Source organism: Talpa europaea (genome assembly GCF_964194135.1).
Source record: "Talpa europaea genome assembly, chromosome: 11".
Taxonomy (NCBI): domain Eukaryota; kingdom Metazoa; phylum Chordata; class Mammalia; order Eulipotyphla; family Talpidae; genus Talpa; species Talpa europaea.
The window spans coordinates 66,749,249-66,774,815 of NC_140078.1; the positions used below are offsets into that span (position 1 = coordinate 66,749,249).

General features: G+C 38.8%; 1 protein-coding gene across 1 annotated transcript in view; it reads right to left on the minus strand.

Annotated features, from left to right (window-relative positions):
- Positions 1-25,567, minus strand: part of CACNA2D3 (calcium voltage-gated channel auxiliary subunit alpha2delta 3) — a gene marked incomplete at both ends in the record, with an annotated part of 806,408 nt that overhangs the window by 29,141 nt on the left and 751,700 nt on the right. Inside the window, 2 exons of the mRNA XM_084248330.1 lie at positions 15,998-16,109; positions 25,177-25,232. Coding sequence (XP_084104456.1) covers positions 15,998-16,109; positions 25,177-25,232 — 168 coding nt within the window. The remainder of the gene's footprint in view (positions 1-15,997; positions 16,110-25,176; positions 25,233-25,567) is intronic.

Sequence of the window (25,567 nt, forward strand, 5' to 3'; positions counted from 1 at the left end):
TATCCCCAGGCACAGAAGCATGAATTCGATCCCAGGCCAGCCAGGGAGCAACCCACATGGCACAGCAGACCTCTCCTGCCTCACCTGCTGCTCCCCTCAGCAGTGTATTTCAGTCAGTCTGCCTGTTCTGTTCCCCACTCTCTCTGGTAAATCTTCTCATCCCCAGCCCCTTACCTCTGGCTTACACCCTAGTTCTCGTATGCATAAATAAATAAATCTTAAAAAAAAAAAAAAAAGGAAACTGCCCACTGGTACAGGTGACCTCAGATCAGTCTTCACCTTCACCCTATCTAATTTTACTTTTTAAAATTTCAGGAAACAACTGCTGGATTAATGCTGTATCTATACAACAAAGTTAGGTAGAGAATTCAAGCTAGTGGGCATGCAAGGCCTTTCTCCATCATTGGTGCCAACATATCTCACCTCAGCTCATAAAATACTATTTAAATGACTTGCCCTCTTCATATAGTATATGAAGACGTAGCTTGAAAAAAATTTTAGAATTATCACAAATATTCTAATTATGAAACTCTTCTTTTTCTAGTCTGCACAGGTTGTATATTGCCTGTTTATTTTCTATCTTAAAAACCAATTCAGGGCCCGATCAAAGACAGCATCAGAGGAGGTGCCTGACTTCCCTCCACAGAGAACCATTTGAGCAAACCAGGGGAGTACTGCATCCATGGAATCCTATGACTTGGGGTGAAACTGGAACCCTCTTGAGCACCAGCAATAAGGCAGAAAGTGCCAGAGGGACTTTCAGGTGACCCTAATTCACTCGACAAGAACTGGGTGAAGAGAGAAGCCTGGAGGTTGTGGTTGGGGGCAGGAGGGAGCCATATAACTGCTGTGGTGCTACCGCCATGGCCAGTGGCCCCAGGGAGGAGAGAGCTGAGCCATGGGAGGCACAACCCCTTGGCTGAGGGGAAATATGTGCATCAGAGCTGGGGCTTCCCCAGCAGGCCAGGTCCCCAGGGAAGAGAACAAGGCCAGTGTGCTGGCTGTGCTCCCCTCCCTTGCCTCTCAGGGCTGGCGCTCATCTTATGAGCCTCACTGAAAATGTGCCACCATGGCAGTCTCAGACTGGAACCTGGGAGAAAAGGGCTGTTGGCTGTGCCACCAACTTCAGCCTGTTTCTCCCAGAGCATTAACACCAGTGCTTGCCAATCTCAAGTCCTTCCCCATCCTGAAAACATATGGCGATTTCTCAAAAGATTAACAATATAGCTACCATAATATCCAGCAATTCCACTCCTGAGAGAAAGCAAAAGCACTAGTCCAAAGAGATATATTCACTCCTGTGTACAATGCAGTCATTAAAGCCCAGTTATGGAAACCACCTAAGAACCCAAGGACAGACAGGGATATTAGGAACATGCGGGCTCTACATACACACTGGAATACTACTCAGCTATCGAAAACAAAAACAAAAACAAACTCTTACATTTGTGACAATAGGGAGAGAATTCAAGGGGATTCTGCTAAACAAAGTAAGTCAGAGGAGAAAGAGAGATACTGGATGTTTCTACTTACAGAGAAAAAAAAACAAAGGGCCAGACAGAATCAAATCAGTAATAAACCATAGAACTCAAATGGTAGAATTGAGACTACCAAAAGGGGAGGTTGGGGTGGAGGACAGGGTATGAAGGGGGCCCAGTGGACTCTGGTGGAGGATTTTGGGTGCTCTGGTAGTGGGCATGGTTATATATACCCGAAGAGGTGTGAAACTATGCCTTTGAATCATATACTGTCTGTAAACCAATGTTACATCAAAAAAGGAAAAAAAAACACATAAAAGAATATACAGCCTTAAAACCTAAAGACATCATGATTCTTCAAAGGCAAAGAAAAATTAATTGAATACTAAATGATGCCATTTTCAATATTATCATGTCACATAATAAATTGTAGCAAAATTTTAATTAATTTCCTTTGTGGCTATCATTGGTAATATTATCAACTATGATCCACTAAGAAACATTATTTGATGAATGTCCTCATGTCTTAGAAACAAAATAAATATTCTCAGAGGAAAAAAAAAAAGCCTTCAGTTTGAGTTTGAAAGGCATGCATTTGAAGATGAATCCCTAATAAAGAGAAGTGACATAAGAATAGGTAAATAGACCATTCAAAAAATAGTTGGAATCAACAGTATTATCATAATTCATTAAAAAATGACTATAGTTAAGCATTCTGGGCGCAACAAACACAGTTCAACTCAAAGAACTGTGTGACCATATAAACACCGACACTTTATCCTATTGTAATCAGATTCATGAATCCTAACAATTTTTCATATTGCTCTAATTTCCCTGAATAGTTTTGCTTATAGTCAATCTCACACATCCAAAAAGTGTTTCTGAAGCATATTCTTCTGTGATTTCTCAACAAGCCTGGGTAATATCATTTCAATATTGCTTATTATTAAACTGAAATAATTAACTTGGCACCCTTCTAGAACCAATCACTTTGCTAAAACTGGATTAAAAAAATGTAAGAAGGATTATAAATAATTGACAGCAAAAGCATTAAATGTATAAACTTGTCTATCACTACTGTGTTATCTTCTTTTCTTATGTTTCAGGCTAAATTACAAATAGGTTTCTCTGATTACCTTAATTTGAAAAGAAAAGTTTACACCACTAGGTTCTACTCTTACAGTTGGCACCGTATCTTCCTGGAGAAGGAGTGTTTGCAAAATAACATCTACCTGTGCTTTATAAAAGTTATATTTTATCCCCAAATATGGGCATTGGAAAGAGGAATTTCAAAAGTATGAGATTTATATACATACTTTGTAAATAACTGTTGTAAGATTTATCTTAACAAATAGTGGTTCCCAACTATTTTACTTCTAAGAATTGATATTACAAGAAATAATTATATAGATACAGTTTTCTAAGTAAAGATTATGAATAGCCTAAATGGTGTTCATTAAAGAAACTTGTAAATTTATATATTATGTGATTTCTTTAATTATACTGCAGAAATATTTAAGAGGAAGAAAATGTATTTATGATATTTCCAGTAAAAAAAGGCATGGTATAACAGAAAACATTCATACAAGGAAATACACCAAAATTTATCAGTAGTTTTATTTTCGTATAATGAAACTATAGATAATAATCTATCATTATCAAAACAATCATGCATTATCTCTATAATGAGAAAATATGATGAATTCTTTTAATGTAATACATAGTGGTTGATTTTCCTGCTGTATAAGTTCAATATGAAAGTCTAATACTTTAAAAGTAGAAACTAATAAGTCTAGCAATTTAAGAGGGAAAAAAGGAGGCAAGACCACAATTAGGGAGTCCACTAAAAATAAATATAAATGGCTTTAAAATATATGAAGTATATTTACCTTTGGTCATAAAAAGCAAAGTTAAGGTAACATTGATTTTTCATCTATCAGTCTGACAAAGGGCAAAACATTTTGATAACAAACTATTGGTAAGATATATAACAATATATATTCTCAGAAGAGGGTAGAAATGCAAATTGGTTTTTAATGTCTCCAGTATGCATTTTTGCAAGAGCTATCTAAATTACAAATACATGTAACTTTTGATCCACCAACTCTTCTAGCAATGTATCATGTAGATAAATAAATTACAAAGTATGTGAGGATATTCCTTTCTACTATGTTTCAAACAGCCAACATTTTGGAACAATCCAAAAGTCCAATATGAGTAAAATATAAATAGTCCCAAAATTTAAAAAGACCAAAGGACAAACCTATATAATGATGTGAAAATCATTTCAGTTACAAATTAAGTAGGGAAAAAAAGGTAAAGTAAAAAAAGTATAGTATGCTATCAATCCTGTAAAAAAACGAGTAGTGAAACATTTACTATACCGGTGTGCTTTTATCTGCATAAACTATGCTAGGGAGCCACACGAAGTGCTGGAAAAATGACTGTTCTAGAGAAGTTGCAGCGGGTCATGGACCAGTGGAGACAAATCTCATTGCATAAACCGATGCCCTATTTTAATTATTTGCCATGTTTGTGTCTCATACTCGATATAAATATTGATTTATGTGTCTAATCACTTAGAGTTGTTTACCAGGTATGAGTAGAAGCAATGAGATGGGTAGAGAAAGATTCCTGAAAGGGTGGCTGACGACTGGGCTTTGAGTTTCGAATGAGCTGTTCCTTCCCAGTGGGAACTCAGGCAAAATCCTCCCTTTTCTGGACCACCTTCTCTTTTCCTAAGAAAAATCACAATGTTCTCTTTGGCTTTAGGGATTCTGAGCTTCTAGCTGTTTTAAAAAAATTACTTGTTTTCTAATATCACAAAATAATAGGGGTCTCAGCTACTAGAATCACGCACACCCCTTCCCCTATCGCTCACACCTTGCAAGGTCATTTTTTTGGAAACCTTTGTCTTAGCCAACAATTTTCTGACCACTGTTTTATACATAAGACCCTATGTTAAGTGCTAGGAATATAGGCATTAGCATGACATATCCTCATCTACAGTGAATTCAATATAAGTCTTTCCAGCTAATAAACACCAACTAAATACCAGGTGCTGGAGGAAGCTTTTTTATAATTATACCTTATAAGGTTCACATCAACCCAACCCCCTGTAGGCACTATTAGCATCTTCATTTTAAAGAGGAGCAGGTGGTAACTAAGAGTGGTAATTCACTTGCTGGCAAAGGTTTAGGATTAGGAAGTGTGGATAGTGGCATTGAGAACGCAAACCCAGGTTTCTACAACACCAAAAACCTGAACTACTTTTTAATGATTACTTCAGTTTATTTCACCTGGTTCAGTGGAGCAGGAAAACAAATGAACAGATGCTTGAACAGTAATGCAGTAAGTGCTATGAGAGAACCCCCAGTATGCTGGATGGAGATTTGCAGAGCCTGGCATTCATGAAAGCGTATGGCTCTTGTCAAATTGGATATTTGTAGATTTCTTTCCGTAAGTCAAGTGAATGGTGGAATTGTCAGTTTCCAAAGCAAACTGATGGTGAGATGAACTGAGTCTGACATGTGGCTACATAGGTGACTTGGTGCCATGACAGAGAGGTATTCAACTGGATGCCACAGGAATTCCCTGTCAGGCTTCACAGTCAGGCAGACCTTGACCCAATTCAAATCTAGCACTCAGTAGCCCTGTAACACTGGTCTGGTGACTTAACTCCTCTGAGTCTCAGCTTCCTACTTGGTGAAATGCAGATGAAATGAAAAAATGGGGAGAAAAATAAATGTGGAAATGGACATGGAGTTATTGAAAAAGGTAAGCATTCAATAAATAGCAATCATGTATGAATTCTCACATAGGCATGGACTTAAACCAAAATAATATCAGACTGCAGGAGCAATTTACTTCAATAGAAATGGAATCATACATGAAATATATAATTTGTTTTCTGAAAGTTAATAGAGCAGTGTTTTGTTTGAGAACCATCTGATATAATGATTCTAGCCTGAGAATTTCTCCCACATCCTTCTGGCTTTGATCATCTATCTGCACCTCTAATTATATGGATCACGGGGTGATTCTGATCCTCATCTTGTACCTTCTCCACCCATTTTTCTTCCAAATGCGCAAAGAAGCTTGGTCATTAGCCAGGGGCTGATGTGTTTGCTAAGGTCCTTGGGTTGCTCTTTCTAGACATGAGACATTATCTCAATGTCTGCCTCCACCCTACGTTGCCAAGGGATCTTCTTGTCAAAATCATGAGAGATCCTACGAAAGGTGAGAACGGAGGTCACCAGAAGAAAAGGAAGAGAAAGTCCATGTCCCAAGGAAAAGTTCATCATTAAAAAAAATGAACTTCCTACTTGAGTGTATAAAATGTCCCTTGAAAAAGTGGTTTGTATCTAGAAATTTTATGTCTATATTCAATATGCTGCATTTCAAGCAGCATTTCTACTTTGATCCTTTGAGCTCCTTTAATACATCAGATGGGTTTTTAATACTCATAGGAATATATAAACTCTTTCCAAGCTAAACAAATGGAGGGCAAGCTGGAGAGTTAATAAACACACATCTATAGGGTTTTGGCAACTTGCTAAGCCACTTCAGGTGCAGCATTGGGCAGCCCAAGGGAGGAACACAGACTCCTCTTTGAGGTCGAGATGGTGGGCGTCACAGCACAAACAGCCATCAGGATGGAGACAATGCACCGCAGAAATGCAGCCTGCAAACGTCAATAGTGTGGATACAGCTCTGCACTCCTCCATTCCACATGCAAATAAACATTCTAAAAATATTCCTTGGCTCTGCTGGTCTCCTACCCTCCGGCATGGAAGAGGAAAGCCTCACTGTGTTGTGAGCCCAGCCAAACTTACATGTGCTCCCACCCCGGTTTCCCACACAGTAAGAAATGTACAAATGGGAAATTGTTTGTGAGACTAATTCATGTCAGGTAGAGACCTGCCTAGTCATTATAGACATGCGCCCCTCTTATTTTGTATCAGGGACTCAGGAGGGAAAACAGTAATTTACAACATTTCCTGTACTAAAACCTCTGCAAACACTGCTTATCAAGGGCAAGTAAAGATAGCAACACCTACACAACAACGGCCATTCTATCTGCAACCTCAACGTTGTAATCACCACTGGATCTGGATATAGAGCATTTATTCCCTTTTGGCATCTGAGAAAGAATCGATGAAGCCCTGCCTACAGTAAAGTGCTTCATTGAATTGAGATTCAAAAGAATCGGTAGAAGAATCCCCCAGATATTTTAATCCTGATTATTCTAATGCCTCTGGACCACAAATTTCATCTTCTGGCACTATTTCAACAATTCAAAATAAACTCCCAAGATAAGCATTTATGCCCTCCTCCATATGCCCCTTTTGAAAAGTTTAAAGCCAACGTGTTTTTTAGCAACCACAAACATCCAGCTATAGGCTCTGCATTGTAAAAGCTACATGGGTTCATATTTATATCCATAATATAAAAAGAGAATAGGCTGAATGAGTGGCATATCTCAATGCTGTAAGACAAATGATTGAAAAACATGTATTCAATGGAGTCATACTTTAAATCTTCTGTCATGGAAAGAAATCATTTTTGGGATCCCAAAGTTGTTCCCACCGCCTTCTGTGATGCAGAATAGGAAGCAAGAACAGACAGGGAGGAGGAAGCTGTTTGCTCTACTGCTACATGGGGGTGACATCAACATTCAAACAGGCAGGAACTATCAATATTTGTCTTGGGTGATCCACAGCTCTGGACATGGACAGCCAAAACAGCACTGATGTAAGTGGGTAAATTACACCAAGGTAAACTTGAAGGGAAAGGAAACTACATGACCCTTAATCTTCAAAGTGAAGAATCTGATCCTCGGTGTTAATCTCACGATAGAGCAGAAAGTTGACTTGCTTGGAAGTGAACTAAACCCACTTGGCCAATGAGTATTTCATGGGAAATTAAATCCCATTTATTACATGTTTTAAACAAGATAGAATACGGTAGTTTGGCAAGAATCTATAGAGCAGGAGATATAAAGATATTCCAACAAATTAGTGTATTCTCTCAAATTCAGTGGTTAAAATCTACTACATTTTAACACCTATCAATTATTTTATTCATGACAGTACTGTACTCCCACTGGCAAAGTCTGCATCTAATTTGTGTGACTAAGTATCTGATAACTACTGAGTATGTGTGATCTGAGAATTCAGAATTCCAATTTTTTTTTTTATGAAACATAAGCTCAAGAAGATCCAGGAAGGGGCAAAACTCCAAGATCTACTTTATCTAGGACAATCCCGCTGGAGCAAAAAACCTCACCAACTACTTTTCCTGACTTGAAACTATTTGTTTTACCTCCTGAGCTAAGAAATCCAGAAGAGGGACCGACTGGAGTTCTACCTCCCTGTCAGCATAGGTGGGTTTGGGGATTGTGCTTCATGAAAACATCTCCCATTTCTGAAGCATTTCCTCTGTGCTGGTAACTGTGCTGGGTATGGGAGCTAGACTTTTTTTTAAACCCATATACAGATGCCATGAGACAGATATGATGTCCCTTGTGGGAAACCCAGAACATTTATACAACTGAGTTAAAAATCTTTGTACTAGTAAGTGTAGAAGTCCAGGTAGCAATCCAAGTCTAGCCTTTACTCCAGGATGTCTCCTTGTCCCTTCTGTACAATGGGTCCATTTTACAGGGCATTTCCAGAAAGCCCTCTTGGTGAGGACACCTGTAGGACTTTCTCTGAGACAGTCTGAAGACTTGCGGTACTATCCCACCCAGAGTGAGACCTCAACAGGAAATTGGAGTAGTTTGTAGGAAAATGGAATCCCTGAACTCTGGTTCTCTGAAATGTAGCCCATGAAACATTTCAACACAGCTTCGAGACCAATTACTTTCTTGCAGTTTAGTGGACAAATGAAAGGCTCATGGGAAGAAGTGATGAGAGAAGAAAAGTGTAGCCACAGCTTTGGGGGCTTCCAGGAAGAAGAGCAAAGCTTGTGTTCAGATCCCAAAGTAAAAGTGATGGCAGTATAATTTTTATGAAAAGTGATGAGTGATAATAACAAACAAACAAACAGAAAAAAAAAAAAAAAACAAAAAAAGGACATAAGAAAACAACAACAAAAAAATATCTACATTGCCTTAGAAATTAGTATCTTGCCAGCATTGAAATGGGACAAGGTTTTTAGAGCTCTGGCATCATGAATGTGACACATGTTTAATTTATTTTTGTTTCATTATTTCTCCTGACTATAAGTATTTAACTTCACAATTGACTTTTATTTCCATGGAAGCCTTTGTGGATCCCTTTCTCGGCAAACACTGAAGGGCTATCAAGAAGGGAAGAACGTATTGGAAAATAGTAAAATATTATATTCTCTTTAGAATCCAATTTTGTTAAACTTGTTGACAGTCACAAAAGCCCAGAAAATATGGGCACAGTTGTTTTCGATTGCTGTTTAAATAACAGATTAATTTAATAATCAGTGGGATATTGAATGACGAAAATTATTGGTTAAAGCAGCCAAACCACCAACCCTAATGACATTCTTATGTAAATTCGTATTTTCTTTTAGGCTCCTGAATTCTTAATAAACCCTATATTTTTGAAAATCCTTTTTTAAACATTTTATACTGTCCTTCTGCTATAATATATCTGTCTATGATATGGACAGATAAATGTCCACTTTGAGAGTTGCCAATATGAAGGTTTCTATTTAGAGCAATTGAGTCACCTCTTGATGTATTTTCCATATAAAACCATCAAGTGATTCTGGAACTAGGACACAGAAATGGAGTGTTGGGAGCAGCTAGTCTTCAAAGATCGTAGCGACCAAAATGACTTTTACTCTATAGCTAGAACCACCTGACATAGTTTCCTGATCACTAGCAAAAAAAATGTTGAGGCACCAAGGTTATAAGGTTTCTTCTGAGAAAGGAGACTATCAATGAGGATCCAGTAACCTACTGCAGCACAAGGCACATTCCCGTGGGAAGCACATAGTTCTTTGGGCTTGTTGCTCTATGGTTTGTCATTGCTTGTGGAAGAAACTAATCGCTGCCTTGAGAATGGTTTGTAATGGACACAGTTGTGTATGTTCCATTGTGGGAGGCGAGATGTTTTTCTTTGAAAAAGATCTTAGTGCATAATTTCAGAAATACTATAATTTTCACCAAACTCAGTTTCCTACTCACTCATGGCCAAATGCTGTAGAAATGTGTTATTTTTGAATGTCACTGCCCCTGACCTAAAGTTACCTACAAAGCTGGTCAAAAATTAGTAACTGTCTTTGAGAACTAGTCCCATGGAATGCCATTCTTTCTAGAAAAATTTTGACAAATTTAGAAACAACTTAGAGGTAAAGCAGGTGTGCAGATTCAATTTTCTGGTTGCCACAAAATGTATTGACCATCATATCGAAAAATCTACTGACCATCAAAAAGGAGATGTGATAAAAGTCAAATAACATTAGTTTCTTCCTTAATGCATTCAAAGAACACAAAACTCATACAAAATGCAAAAAGTTAAATTCACAAATACTTTGATAAATACTCAGATATATGTTCTAATAAATTTTATTTCATAAAATGGAATAGGGCAGAGAAAATTAAATATGTAAAAGATAAGCATAAAAGGGCTCCTTCAAAAACATCCAACGAGATTATTTTGATGTGTCTTTTTTATTGTAATATGAGATCACATCATAATTTTATAACAAAGTCTCACAAAGATTTGGACTAGAAAAATAACAGTCATGAATTGATTTTTTGTTCAACTACCTGCCGTAGTCGATTCTCCTGTGGTCAAACTGGTTTCATTATATGCCACTTTGCTTAAAGTCAGTTTCAGCAACCTCTTGATGACATTACGTGAGGACTTAATGTTACTGTCTTCTACAGGATCAAAGAGATAACACAATTTGGACCTTACTCAAGCTTTTTCTCCTCTCCTACCTCTCCTCACTCCCAATTCTGATTTCCAGCTTCCCTGAACATCTAACAATTTGTTGAACAAACCATTTTTACTTGCCTCCATAACGCTCTTCCCTCTGCTGGGTACTTTCTTACCTGCTGAGTCCTGTGTATCCTGGTAGTCTCACAGTAGGTATTACTTCTTCCAGGAGTCTTATCTTCACCATCCTAAGCCTCCCTTCTGTGCTCCTGTGTAACATTTACTCTAATCCTGTCATTAACTATGGCATGTTGACATTGTCTAGTTACTATATTTCAATACTCTCTTGTGCTAGCTCTAGAAAGTTATAGTTAACTATAACATGGGCAATTGAGAAAACATGGAAATCATTCTTTTCTAAACACCTAGAGATGCTGGATAAAAAAGTAGATATATATAAAATTAAATATAAGTGTCTTATAAGGAAAGATACTGAAAGTCAACTTGTACATCTAAAGCTAATTGTAAAAAACTGATAATCTGGTGCCATCTGAGGTCCTGAATAGGAAAAACAATATTTGCATAAGAAATAAAACCTTAGGTATAAACTTCATATTGCTAGGACAAATGTTCACTATAATTATTTAATGCAAAAACTCCTAAATACAAAAAAAAACCCTTATATGGGCATTCAGCACCAATAGAATGCATGATAAAAGCCCAAGTATCAATGTGTTGTGAAGAGAAACTCAAGCTGTATTCTGCTCCTACAAAAATAATAATTAATAGAAAGATCAGTCCACAGTCAGAAGTGACAAAACACATGAACAAATAATTTACCATGAAAGAAACTAGACACACAATTAACAGAGAATTAAAATTTAAACTACTACACCAATCTTTAAAGGCCCAGATAATTAATATATAAGATCTAAGGATAAGATGCTACATAAAAGACTAAGAATTTTCTCAAAAAGAAAATAAAATAAGAAGAAAGAGAATCATATTAAAAATCCCATTAATTCTTTAAGCAGCACATTAGACACAATCCAAAGGAAATTAGCAAACTCTCAAATAAGTATAAGGAGGTTAGCCAGAGTTAAGTACATAAGTACATAGAAATAATTTCAATCTAGACATAGAGAAACTGCAGAGCATTAAAGATGGAAAGTAAATACTTGAAAAATCATCTGAGGGGGGAATAATCTGACTACAAACATGCAAAGCTAAAAGTCAGACAGAATAATATTTTAAAAATACTTCATTTCTGGCACTATGGAATTAAGTTAGCATTGCAGAGTCCACATTTAATATGGTGTTTGGACAGGAATGACAGGATCTACCAATTCCAGATGATTTTTGAAGAATATTTTGAAGTACTTTTTAAAAAAGGCATTTTTTAAAATAAGTAATGGTGACTCAACAAATTGGTAAACATGGCATTTCCTATAGGCAGCAATGGGCAATAATAAAATATTTGGTGGGTTAAAAACACAGTACAAGTAAGAGGTTAGAAAATATACCGTGAACAAATGGGAAGTGGGCCACATTAAAGAGTTCTGAGCTTTTTTGTTTTGGAAGAGGGAAGAGATCCTGGCCAATTAAAACATGATAGAAGGGCTAGTAAGGAATATAGAAACTAAATAAATGCAATAGATGGCAAAAAAAGAGCAAGGAAAAAGTATGGGGATTAAAAAGCATGAAAGTGATGGCAGAACTATATCTAAACTTATTGTAAGCACAATAAAATTTGAAAAGAAATTTCAAGTCTGGATATATTCCAAGACAAAATCGTAATGCAAAATGACATAAAAGAAAAAAACAGAAAGTAGAGACAATGGGTAAAATATCTCTAGGAAACATTACCAAAGAAGAACTACTGACTATACTAATAGTAAATAAGATACACATAAAATTTCCTTGTAAAGAAAGTTGTTACATAGTCATTAAGGAATGACTTATCAGGAAGCTATACCAGTCTTGACCAGGGATATCCATGGTAATATTCTTTGAAATGACAGAAAGCAAAATGAATTGAAATACATGAGGTAGTTGAAAATCCAAGCCCATTAAAATGTTAATTGACATCTAAAATAGACTCCCCAATAAGGAAAGTTTGAAACATTATTAACACTCTTGATGCAATGGATATATATTAATCCTTATAACCAGCTATTAAAGAATGAAACTTGCTTTCAGAAACATGGATAAGTACTAGAATAAAAAGCAAGTCTCCACATATACTAAAAAACATGTGTTATAGAGACTACAAGTTCATTTAACATTAATAATAAAAACGTATCAAATACATATATTAGGAAATCTTAAAATGCTATTTAAAAATTCAAAGATAAAAAATGGTGAAACATAGACAATTGTAATTTGTATAACAGTGTAATTTCCATGCATTAAATTTATGGAGATAAACTGGAATGTACAGAGAAATTTTATACAGATAAATGAAGTTGAAAGAGTTAAGCACCAAACACAAAATGTTAGAAAATAAAAGACAGCGTAGAAAATAAAAAATTAATAAGAAAACTAAAAAAAAAAAAAAAAAAGACAGCATAAACAATTGATACATAGAAGAAAGGTAACAATGCAGGTAATAGGCCAAAACAGGGGCTTCCCTGGTGGCGCAAGTGGTTAAGCTGCAGCACTATGAAGCTGTCTGCAGGCAGCCACTGCAGCACGAGTTGGATCCCCGGCCAGGGAGCTACCCACATGGCGCAGCAGACCTCTCCTGTCTCGCCCTCTGCTCCCCTCAGCAGTGTATTTCGTCAGTCTGCCTGTTCTGTTCCCCACTCTGTCTCTGGTGAATCCTCTCACCCCCTGCACCTTTGGCCTGTACCCCAGTTCTTGCATGTATAAATAAGTAAATCCTTAAAAAAATAAACCAAAACAAAAGTGAAATTGGAAAAACAAACAAACAAAAAAACAAATGAGAATCAGACAAGTTAAATCATTGTCCTTTGGAAAGAAAACTATCTCAGCTGGTAAGGAAGGAAGAGAGGGCGGGAAGGGTAAGAGGAGAGAGGGGAGTTAAGAGGAGAGAAGAGGGGAGAAGAGGAGGAAGAAAGAAGAGAAGGGAGGGAGCAATAGAGAGATTGATATAAAGCAAAATCACAAGAATGGTAGCATTTTTAATCAAAGGAGCATACTATTAACAAATGCATGCAATAAACATGAGAAGTGAGCTGAAATGTTCTAAAAAATATAATCATCAAGATCATTTCCCAAAAAAGAACAAATTCCAAAGAGATACCTAGCCACTAAAGAAACTAATTCAGTAGTTGGAGAATTACTCACACAAAAAGCAATAAATAAATAAATGAAATCAACAAGCAACAGCCCATCAGTCACTAAGAGTTGTATGGGTATATTTTAACAAACCTATAAGAAACAGATCGTTTAACCTCATACAAAATACTAAAGATACTAGATAAAGAGGGAAAACTAAGTAAATTTGTGACTATACAATGACCTCAAGAGCAAAGCCAAATGACAGTATAAGAAAAGGGAAGTTCAGCCCACTCTGCTTGTTGAGTACAGACACAGATGCCTGACACAATATGAGTGAAGAATCTAGCACTATGGCTTTTGTTTTTTGCTTTTTATCATCATAACAATGAAGGTTTGTCCTGGGAAAGCAAGTGTATTGTCACATTAGACTATCCAACTAGTATGAGATATTTTTAGTATATATATTTCATGATTTATGATTGTTTTTATATTTATATCAATATTCTCAACATATCAATACATTTAAATCATGTTGATAATGGACGGAGAAAAGAATTTTTGATACTATTCAAAATCCATGCAAGTTTCAAACAATACCAACACACACTCTTGAAAAGGTTTTCCTTAACATAATAAATGTTAACTACCAAAACCTACAGCAATTCTAGAAATGAATAATAGTTGTTTGCATAGTATTGTTAATGTACCTGCCTTTGAATTGCACACTTACAATAAAAACAGTTACAAAGGTAAATTGGATGTTATTTATACTTTACTATAATTTAAAAGCTCTATAGCAAACATCACATTTAATATGGGGTTATCAGAAGAAATTTGCTAACATTCAGAAGACATAGTTATCTATTCTCACAGCTTCTACTCAGCTTCAGCTTCTAGTACAATTAAATAATAGCTAAGTACAGAGGTCAGAAAGCCAAATTTTCATAAATGATATTATGTATAAAAGAAGTACAGAAAAATCCCCACACATTATTGGATCTGCTGGAGCATTTAGTATTGTATAGAAGACATTCAATATACAGAAATAGGGATGTACAAGCAATTACCAATTAGAAAATATAGTTTAAAATATATGCCATTCCTGATAATAAGAAAAAATTTACACTTTCTGGGTATAAATGTAATGTAAAATTGTACAACTGTCAATCACATAAATAAAGGGATACACTTAGTTAATAAATGAGATGTTCCCATATCATAAAAGATGCAATGTTAGCCAAAACCCTAGCATAAATCATGGAATTTAATACACTGATTCCAAGATTAATATGAGAGAGTAAAGAGGCAAGCATAGCCAAGATGACTTAGAAGAGTGAAAGAAAGGATATTTATTTTCTTAAATATCAAGTCATATCACAAAGCTATAACAATTAAAGAGACATGGTGTTGACCTAGGTATTGAAAAATCATAATACCTGGAAACATCTGCATACAGATGGGATCTCAGCCCACAGGTGTCAAAATAAATCTAAATTCTATAAACTCAAATAAATCTAATCCAAAAAAAGTGCTGGTTAACAGGCCAACTATGTGGAAAAGGACCAAGTTAGATCTACCTTATGCCACTCACACAAATGGTTTCCAGAGGACTAAAGTCCTAAATCTCAAAGGCCACACTTTAAAGGGCTTGCAGTAAAAGGACCTGAGTATATCATTGTAACATTATGCAGAGGCAAATTTCTTAAACAAGCACAAAATGTACAAATCATCCAAAAAAAAAAAAAAAAGAAATTAGGCCACATTTAACCTAAAACGAAAAAAATGTCTATGCATCTAGCAACATCAACAAAAAGTGAAGAGATAGAGCAAGAACAGGATGACGCATAAATGAAGCATATAACTACAAAGAAATCATACTGGAAAAAATACCCAAATCAGCGAGGAGAGATCCACCTCCCTGGATAGAGTAGCCCAGCTGGAATAAAGAGGCCGGGAGCCCCAAATAATGAAAAAAAAAATTGTTACAAGAGCCCCAACCTCATTAGTAATCAGGGAAATGCATACTGAACCACTGAAATTCACTTCCTTCCATTACACCCGATTTCGGGAAGCCTAAAGATTTGGTGCCTTCAGTCAAGTCACATAATGACTTTCCTTGGACAAATAACCGAACTTGCCGACTGCCAGTTGGGAAAACATCAATCAGGATTTTCCAAACATCAACAAACTGGACTAAAAATCTCCTATATTTTAGGCTTCATTCTCATGCATTCTGAATACTTCCCAGATTCTAAATGATCTCTCTAGCAAAACCAAGTGATGTTCCTTCCAAGCTGATGGGCGTACTCCCCACACCAGAGGGCAGCCATGTTTGCACTCTGGTGTAAGTGTGTGCCTGCAGTGGCGCGGACATGGGGCGTCCTGCACTGAGCAGAGGGCCAGGGGGCTTACTTGGAGCAGTCTTCACAAGCAATGTTCCCTGAGGTTTCTTTGATGGTGCGCTCAGAGACAAATGCTGGATACTCAGTATCACAAGGCTCCATGGTCTGTTTCAATTTCTGGGCTGTTGGAATAAGGAAAAAAAAGAGAGAGAGAAAGAGAGAGATAAAGAACACAAGACAGGCTTTATTGTGACTGGCAGTCCACAGTAATGCCGAACACAGTTCCGCTCCTGCTGCTCTGTGATTTTTCTAGGCACAGCATAAAGCATTATTTTCTAATTAGTCAAGTGATTTCATCTGCCAAGCAACTCTATAAGCTATAATTCCTCACGCAGTTGTGTTGGCTTGATCCGCTATCATTTATGCATCGCAAGAACTCACTTTCTGGGACTACATCAGTCACTGGGTCTCTGACCTCAGACTTACTTGAATTTAGCAACAACACATAAGTATAGCTGAATAAATGTATAAAATGTAAGTTACACCATATTATTTAGGGTGAGACAAAGGTCACGATACAATTGCATGGTTTTATTACAGAAAGAAAATTGAAATATGGAACAGTAAAATATGTAATATCTTTGAGCCACAGCCATGAACCTAATCCTACTATGGAATTCCTTGTCCAGCAACAGAGCACAGAAGAGCTCTGGCATGTACTTGCACACATAGTGGGCATCTGGGAAAGGCTTAGTGGTTGATGAAATAACAGAAGCAAGCTACGGCCAATGGGCAAATTTCAAAACCTTCTAAATCTCAATTTTTTCAATTTGTAAATTGGGGGAAAAAACATTCTTCCGTGAGAGGATGATGTAAGAGAAGAAAACGAAATGGTACATGTTTCATATTTAGTACAGAACCTCGAACATAAAGAGTGATAAGTAAATACCAGCTAATAGTAACAACACAAATGTAAGCATTCTGAAGAAGCCATCATGTTGTTAAAATGATGACAGGAAATTTGGGAGTACAAATCCATGCTCCATTGCTTTTAGCCAGCCCTCAGTATTCTCATCTGTAAAATAGAGATCCTAGTACAAGTGTTCTTGGCAGGAAGTCCATTCGTTAATATTTTCCCAATAAAATGCTTATTAGCTTACAATATCCCAATTTTGTACAAAGTTTTTGGCTGTTTATATAGAAATACAAACATATGCATGTATATATGCATGTATTCATATATATTTACACACATCATATATACGTACTATGCAGTGTATAAGTTATTATAGAGCTCATATTTACAACTCCAAAACTCAATAGGAATTTAAGGAAAGAAGTGTGCACAATGCTTCAAGTTCCATTCCAAGTAAAACTGGTTGGATGTCAGCCACAGGGGCAACTGTGAGGAATGTCCATGTGGGAGCTTGTGGCCATTAAGTGAACCATTACCTGGTTACTGAATGCAAAAACCACTGTTTGGTAACCACCAGATAATGTTGGTGGTTATATAAGCGTTTATAGCCTACCATGATTGCCATGTCTACCTATAGCTTTTCATTATATGTTAATGATTTTGAAGAAATTGATTGGGAATTCATAGCACATTGTAGTTTTTCTTAAAAGAAGTAGACTCTGAATCAGCTTTTTTATGCAGAAAATGTGATTTCTGGAACTGGCCACTGATGTTAAGGGGAGATACCTATACTAACTCACAGGGTTGTGTTGAGGATGGACTAAAGCAAGCAGAGATCTTAACAGAGTGTTGCAAACGCACACAGACATTCACACGCTTGCATGTGCACACACAGAGGGCCTTTGTGCAGTGCTGGCTGCTAGTCACTGTTACCACAGTCTTGCCAGGAGTTGGGCTAATTGCAAAGTAACTAAAGGCACAAACTCTGGGGGGTGTGAATCCTGCCACTGCTATGTGACATCTTGTATGGTGTTAATCCCTCAGCTCCCTGCAAAATGTGAATAACAATATTAACTTCATAGGGTTGTTTGAGGGACGGATGAATGAGTGCGTGGATGCTGCTGGCATGTTGTGAGTGCCATTTCTGTTTGTGCTTTCGACACTACAGCTTCTATTGCTTCTGCTATTTCTCTGCATCCTCAGACTCTCTCTGCCTTTTTGATTAGAAACAAACAGATTGTTGCCCCCCCTGACTGCTGACTCCAGTGATAGCTTAGAGCTGGGAGTTTCTACCCTCCCAAAGGACTAGGTCCTGAACACTGCCTGTCCCCCTGTGCTCTCTGGTACCTCACAGAAAGTGGCGATATGCTCGCTGAATAGATGAATGCTCCTCCTGGATGGTTTTTTTTTTCAGGCAAATAAAACCAACACAGGCAAGCAAGAGTCTTGGTCCCTAACAACAAATTACCTGCCTTTAGGTGGCAGGAAAGGTGGGTTAGGTGGCCCGGACTGCACAGTAACAGCACAGAGAAGCACTTGGTAGGGACAATTCTCTTCCCAATTATTTTTCAATGCCTGTGATCTCATCAGGAACACACTTTTTTTTTTTTTTTTTTTTGGATGGTAGGGAATTTTTGACATCTTTTTTTAATTTTCATTTATTCTTCTTTTTCACAATAGGAAGCCAAGCATAAAGTTCACAGTATCTGGTTACAATTTGGTGACACTTTATTTTTATGGTTCTTATTTTTACAATTGATTTCTCTATGTGGCTGTAAGGGCAGGACATGGGCACAGTGCAGGTTTTCTGATCCCATGCAGACCGGGTAAAGGAGGAGTCAGAGTCCTCAGTAGTTTTGCAGGTTTTTTATTTGGGGTTCACCAGGCATATGGCAGGCAGGGGTGCTGGCTGGGGGGCTGGGAGGCTGGCAGACCTCCCAGCCCCCAGCAAGTCTTCACTCTATCTGGGCTCTCTGGCGTTCTCTGCTTCTGCTTCGGCTTCTCCTTCAGATTCTGCTGCTGCTGCTACTGCTGCTGCTGCTGGCGTCCCCCCATGACGCCGCCCTTAAAAGCACAGTCTTAGCTCAGCTGAATCCCATCTACCTAGGCCCACACCCTATTCCAGGTGCCCGCCATCAGGCATGCATTCAGGCAAGGATCCATCATCTATCCTGATGGCGGAAGGGCAGAAAAGCCTGACATTTTCTTTACCCTACAGTGGCAAATGATACTTTCAATTTAGGAGGCTTCTTTTTATATTTAAATGATTTAAATTTCAGAAAGCGAGTCATAAAATGAAAGGTTAAGTAAACAAGACCATAGACTATAAGTGGATATGGCAAAAAAACATGCAGAGGTCATATACTAACCTAACGATGGTGACAGCTGAATTTTTAAAGAAATGACTATGTGCCAGATGCTGTTCTGCTTTACATGTATTAATTTATTTAACAGTAGAAAATGACAAAATAAAAAAAAATAAGCTATGAGGTAGGGACAATAGTCCTTTATCTTTATTGCAGTTGAATGAATGGAGGAGATGACTGAATAAATTGCCCAAATTCATCCAGGGACTATGTGGCAGAGCCAAAACTTGAACTTGGGCCATCTGGCTCCAGCACATATATATTTAACTGCTCTGTGAAGCATGGCCAATGAAAGAGAGGAAGAAAGGTCTTTGAGGCAGGCTGAGATAGGTAGCACACGTGATTTAAATAAGCCTGATAATTGCTCCATCTCTAATTGTAATTGTCTGGGCCCAGTTGAAAGAATAAATCCAACACTCTCCGACTTATTCGGCTCTGATAATTTCTGCAGATGAAATTCTTCTTCTTTTGACAATTTTAGGGCACCCCCACTGCTGTGGTGATAAACCATTGAGTATATTTGCAGCACCACTCCAGATTGGCTGGAATTTGCTTGATGTGCTTTTGGGAAACACATGAATTATCTTATAAAGTCATGGCCACATTTAATCCAAATAAGGTGGTTTAATCATGAAGAGCTTTCTTTTTCTGGAGTTCTACAGAAAACAGTACATGAAAATTCCCATGAGGAACTAGACTGTCAGTGGCCTACTGGTATTGTTCTATCTCATTCATAACTCCATGTCTTTTTTTTTAAAAAGATTTATTTATTTATGCATATAATAACCGGGGTGTACGCCAGAGTTGGGGGGGGTGGTGAGAGGATTCACCAGAGACAGAGTGAGGAGCAGAACAAGCAGATGTACTGAAATACACTGCTGAGGGGAGCAGTGGGTGAGACAGGAGAGGTCTGCTGCATCATGCCGGTAGCTCACTGACTGGCCGGGGATCAAACTCATGCTGCAGTGGCTGCGGATAGCTTGATAGTGCTGTGCTTAAGCCCTTGTGCCAGCAGGGAGGCCCCTCAAAACTCCATGTCTTACACAGGTGTAGATACACAAGAATCTGGACATTCAACTAGGCTGATTCCTCTTTTTTCCAGAAGGGAAAACTGGGGTTCAGAAAGCAGACACAGCCTGTCTGTAGTCCGACAGAGACTCAGCACAAAGATCATTACTTAACGGGCAAAACCACCATCAGCACCTGCCTACTAATCCGATCTAGGTGCTAACTGCATACCAAACAGCATGCCAGTCTCCTTGGGGAGATGAAAATCCTCACCACCAGGCAGCGAGCAGGGCCTGCTTCTCTCCTGTTTTACAAATGAAGACACAAAAGCTCAGAGAAATAAAAATGCTTGCCAAAGTCACACTGCTTCACCTGCCTGGGTGGTCACATCCAGGAGCCCCCATTCTTTGCCATCACACTGCTCTGTCCCCACCTCCGTGATGCTGTGTATCTCCAGCAGAAGTCACCCTGACCTATCATTCACTCACAACGAAGCACCCAAAGAAGCATCCACACAATTGGATTTCTTTAATTTTTACTTAGCAACCAATGTCCCTGATGAGAATAACGGACTTGGGTTCACAGTAATTATGTGCAGACAATTGAGAATGAATAGAGTTGTCATTTGAAAAGCTTTCTTCTTCTTTTGTCCTTGTGAATGCACCCCCATTCATAACTGGGTGCCAACAAGCTCCATTCTCTTTGTGCAACTTCGCCCAAATGATACCTTTGTGATAATCAAGCAGAAATGGGCTTCCACAGTCCCCTTCATTAAGGAAATGAAGCAGATAAACAGTGTAATTATGGATTCCATTTTTAGCTAAGCAAAGATGTATGTCTCCGTGCAGCATCTTTATCGAGTGGGGGAATGGTAAATTTAGAACAGAGAAAGCTTGCAAGTCAATATTGTCATGGTACTTGAAATTCTTCTCTCCCTTACTGGGTTTAAAATTTACATATACATTTAACCACAAATTCCAGATGATAGCAGCTCTGGTGGGGGAGCTCATTCACCCCATTTGATTCAGTTTCTTCATCTATAAAATAGAAGAAGCCACAGCCCTGCCTAGCAGAAGGAGGTAGGCCTGACGCAGACAAGACGTGTACAGCAGCTGGCCAGAGCAGAGGGAAGCTTAGAAGGTGAGGGCATCTCGCCATTATCAGCTCAGGCGGCAGGTTTGGTTTAGGTGTGAGTCCATTTTCTATTGGCTCTCTGAGGTGGCTCAGAGAGGTTTAGTTCCACATTCCAGGAGTCTCCAGCACTCAGCTAAGTTTTAGGGATAATAAGATAATCCACTGCCAATCTAGTGATGCTGGAAATATAAAAGCACCATATAATTGCATATCACATGTCCAGGATGCAATTACTTGACAAGCCTTCCTGTAGGTGGTGCGGAGCCCTCAGTGTGGCAATGGAGAGACATGGTTTGTATCTATTAAGGATCATTTTTGCGAAGTTACCTAAGACAGAACACAGAACTGAAATTACATTCTTCTCTTAGCACAAATGTTGCCCACTATTGGTGCTGGTAGAGTGGACAGCAGGATAAAGAGGATATGAAAATCCAGAATGGGGAACTTCCCAACTTCCTGTAACTGTTACGAGTACAAAGATTGTGTCCTTCTTTAGTCATCATCCCCAGCCCTACAGCCTTCCAGCCACACCAGTTTGCCCATAGTGGCAATTTGACATATGGAGTCAGAGAAGTCTGTGTTGTGAGCAGCTGGGAGCTGCAGGATGTCCAGCAGATTCCCTGCCCTCCACCCACTAGATGTCATAGCGATATAATCCCTGGTTGTGACCACCAAATATGGCTCCAGACACTGCCTTCACCCTAGCTGGTAACTACAATGACCCGGAGCTTGGCAACCACTGGTTTAAGCAAAAATCAAAATGACTGGTACTCAATAGAAACTCCAAAACTGGTTGTCAAATCTGAAAGGGCCTGTCTATGGTGGCAGGTCCTAGGGAAGAAAAGACAGCCAAGGTGAGTATGGGGCACTGGAGATGGAGGGTGGCACACGGAAGGGGGTGGGCATCCCCATATTCACCATCCAAGCCCCTCAATCAGGGGTAAGCAGACACACAGGAGTCAAGAGGAATGCCCGGAAGTAGAGACAATCAGCCTGCTGCCTTCAGCTCTGAGCCCCAGAGCCAGGTGTCTTAGCCAAAAAGCCAAAATCAAACCCACCACCACCCAAAAGGTGAGCACCACCCATGCTGTGTGGAGCACTCACTCTGCGGCAGACCTGCACAGGGGCTTCGCACACACGGTTCCATCTGCTCTCACAGCCACCGTAGCCTGTTGTCATCTCTGTTGACAATGGAGGAAACCAAACAAAGCCCAGAGAGGCTAGAAAGTAGTGAGGAATAGCTGCATGACTCCAAGCCTGGGCACGTAATCTCTAGGTGAAACGGCCACCAGCCTGATCAGCTTTGGGGTATAAATAGTTTTGTCCCTGGAAGCAGGTGCTGTAGGGAGAGCAGCCACTCAAGTGGCAGGTCATTCTCTTGGCCTCTATCTGATCTTCCAGCTTCCTTCTCTCTCTTCATATCGGTCACCTTTTTCACTCCAGACATCAAGATTGTGGAAAAGTCAGTCAAATAAGAAAAGTGAATTGAAAATAAGCGGTGATCGAGTAGTTTCCTTCTTGGCTCTCTTTTTCAAATCATGTGTAGCTTTAAGCAAAAACAGGTTCATGTCATAGGTGATATTGTCTTTGGAGTACATGATAGTCTTCTCTGCTTGAAGTGTATTTTGGTCTCTGCTTATTCAATCTCTGATCCTATTTAACTCTACACCCTCCCGCACAATTAGATGCTTTTTAGGGGTATAAAGAGTTTTGTATATTATTATTTTTCGTTGTTTTTTACCTAATTTCATGAACATTTTTATATTGATTTGCAATTCTTCAAAACAGAATCTTGTTGAAAACTTTTCTAGGAATGGGCTGAAATTAATTTTCCACCCTCACTATTATTCATCCTTTATTTTTTTAATTTTTTAAGACTTATTTATTTATGCATACAAGAGCTGGGGTACAGGCCAGAGGTCTGGGAGGTGAGAGGATTCACCAGAGACAGAGTGGGGAACAAAACAGGCAGACTGACCGAAATACACTGCTGAGGGGAGCAGTGGACAAGATAGAAGTCTGCTGCGTCATGCCGGTAGCTCACTGACTCGCCAGGGATCAAACTCATGCTGCAGTGGCTGTGGATAGCTTGATAGTGCTGTGCTTAACACCCTGTGCCAGCAGGGAGGCCCTTATTCATCCTTTAAAGAGTTAGCAGTATTTCAATCATAAATTCGTTGGTGATGATCGTTCTGTCACAGAAACCTTTGTTTCTATTTCAGCATTTTTTCCTTAAGGCCTGTATTTCTAGGGATTATGGGCACTCACTTTTTCATTCAAAGCTGGTACCCCACCCTGAAGGTCACGAGGATAGTAAGTGCATGGGTGAGAGCATAGCACTTGGGGCCCAGCACTTGGGGCCCAGCCCATGGGGATCTCAGCTTCCCCAGATAAGCCAACTCTGAGCACATGCAGGCTCACTGTTACCAGAGCTGGCAGCCAGGCTGTGCAGGAGTCTGCTTCCTTGTTATTTCTCAGACTCTAGCAAAAAACTCCCGATTTCCTGAATGCAGGCAAAATGGGCCTGCTTGAACATCACAAAGCTATGACAAGACTGTAATTGTCACAACTGGCAAATGAAAGATTGTTAGGGTAATTTAGTAACAAAGATTGAACACCTACTATGTGCTGAGCACCACTGAGGTTCTAAGGATTAACAATAATTAAGACATCAAGAAATTCTAGCTTAGTGTGAAACCAACTGTGTTAATAACAGTGCTGGGACAATGTGTGAGCTGAATGGGACAGAAGCGAGAAGATGTTAATTCTTCCTGGGAAAATGGAAGGATCCTCACTGACTGGGATCTTAGAGAAAGGGAGGGTGGACATCAGTCTGAAATATAGCCAGCAGTGGGGAACTGCTGATATTACTAATGTACCTCTTTTTTAAAAACAGATGATTTTAAAAATGGGAGCAGTCTCCTAGTCCTTGGTATCCCGGGTGAGAAAACAAACACGAATGAATGCACAAAGGAAAGAAAGAGCTGAGTGTATCTGAGAAACAGCAAGTGACTAAGCAGATGGGGGCATCTCCTGCGAGACGGGTCTCATTTAGCAGCACTGGCTTTTTAGAGCATGGGGATGTCACTATTCACCATTGTCATGGTCAACATTGCTGCCACCACTATCGTGAATTAATTACAGCTACCATTTTTTGAGGACAACTATGTCCTAGTCACTTAGTTTAGCATATCACATCATTTATCTTGTCATTAAATAGACACACAAATGATGGGAGATAAATGTTACTTATTTTTCCCCATTTTTGCTTATTATAGCGAAATTGAGCCTTGAAGGGATCAACTAACTTGCCAAAAGCTAACATCAGAGGAAAGACTCAAACCTAAATTGCTCTAACTTCACAACTCATGCCTCTAAGAGATTCTACTAATTACTGCTGAAGTCCTGGAAGGCTTTTGAGTGGGAAAGTTATATGATCAGATTTATGTTTCCTGAAGGTGACTGCAAGCTATCTGAATGGTTATAATTTCATTCACTTGGAGAAAGCCAATGTGTCTCCCTCCCTTAGATTCTGCACTGCCCACAAACTTATTGAAGAACCCACCAGTGTGATGTATGACCTTGAAGCCTTTGCTAAGGAATCAGGCCACAGTGCACATTCAAAGTGGGCTGACTGAAGTCTGTGAAATTTCTGTCAGCCTGAACAGCGCTGCACATAATAAAAAGAATGCCTTTTGCTGACCGAGCTGAAAATCATCATTTTGTCACAGGTAGTTTTACGTGAGCACATCCCTGATGAAAAGCAGCCAGTGAACCCAGGGTTTATCACTCTGAGCTAAGAACTAGAATCCAGTTGTTGCTTACCTTTAGCTGTCATATCTGAGTGCCACCAACTGCACAGGTTAAATTCCACCAGGAACCTAAACAGGTGATGGGAAAGCCCAGTTACTTGGTCATTCACACTCTGCACAGAATAGCAACAATTTGTTTTTAGCATCATTCACCTCATTTGAAAGAATAATAGCACTACATGGAGATATCGGCATGGCTGGTTCAGTTACCATTTAATTTTCACTGAGTTTTATCTTACTGTGAAAGACTAATTTATCATCAGTGCCAGCCAAGCCTTGAAATCAGGTTTACCTAGACAAAAGTTATAGTTTGAGTCCATAGTAAACAGTCAACCTCTATTTGATTCTAACTGCTTTGTTTCAGAAATATGAATAGAATGTTCTCTTCCTAGGCTATGGTCCTC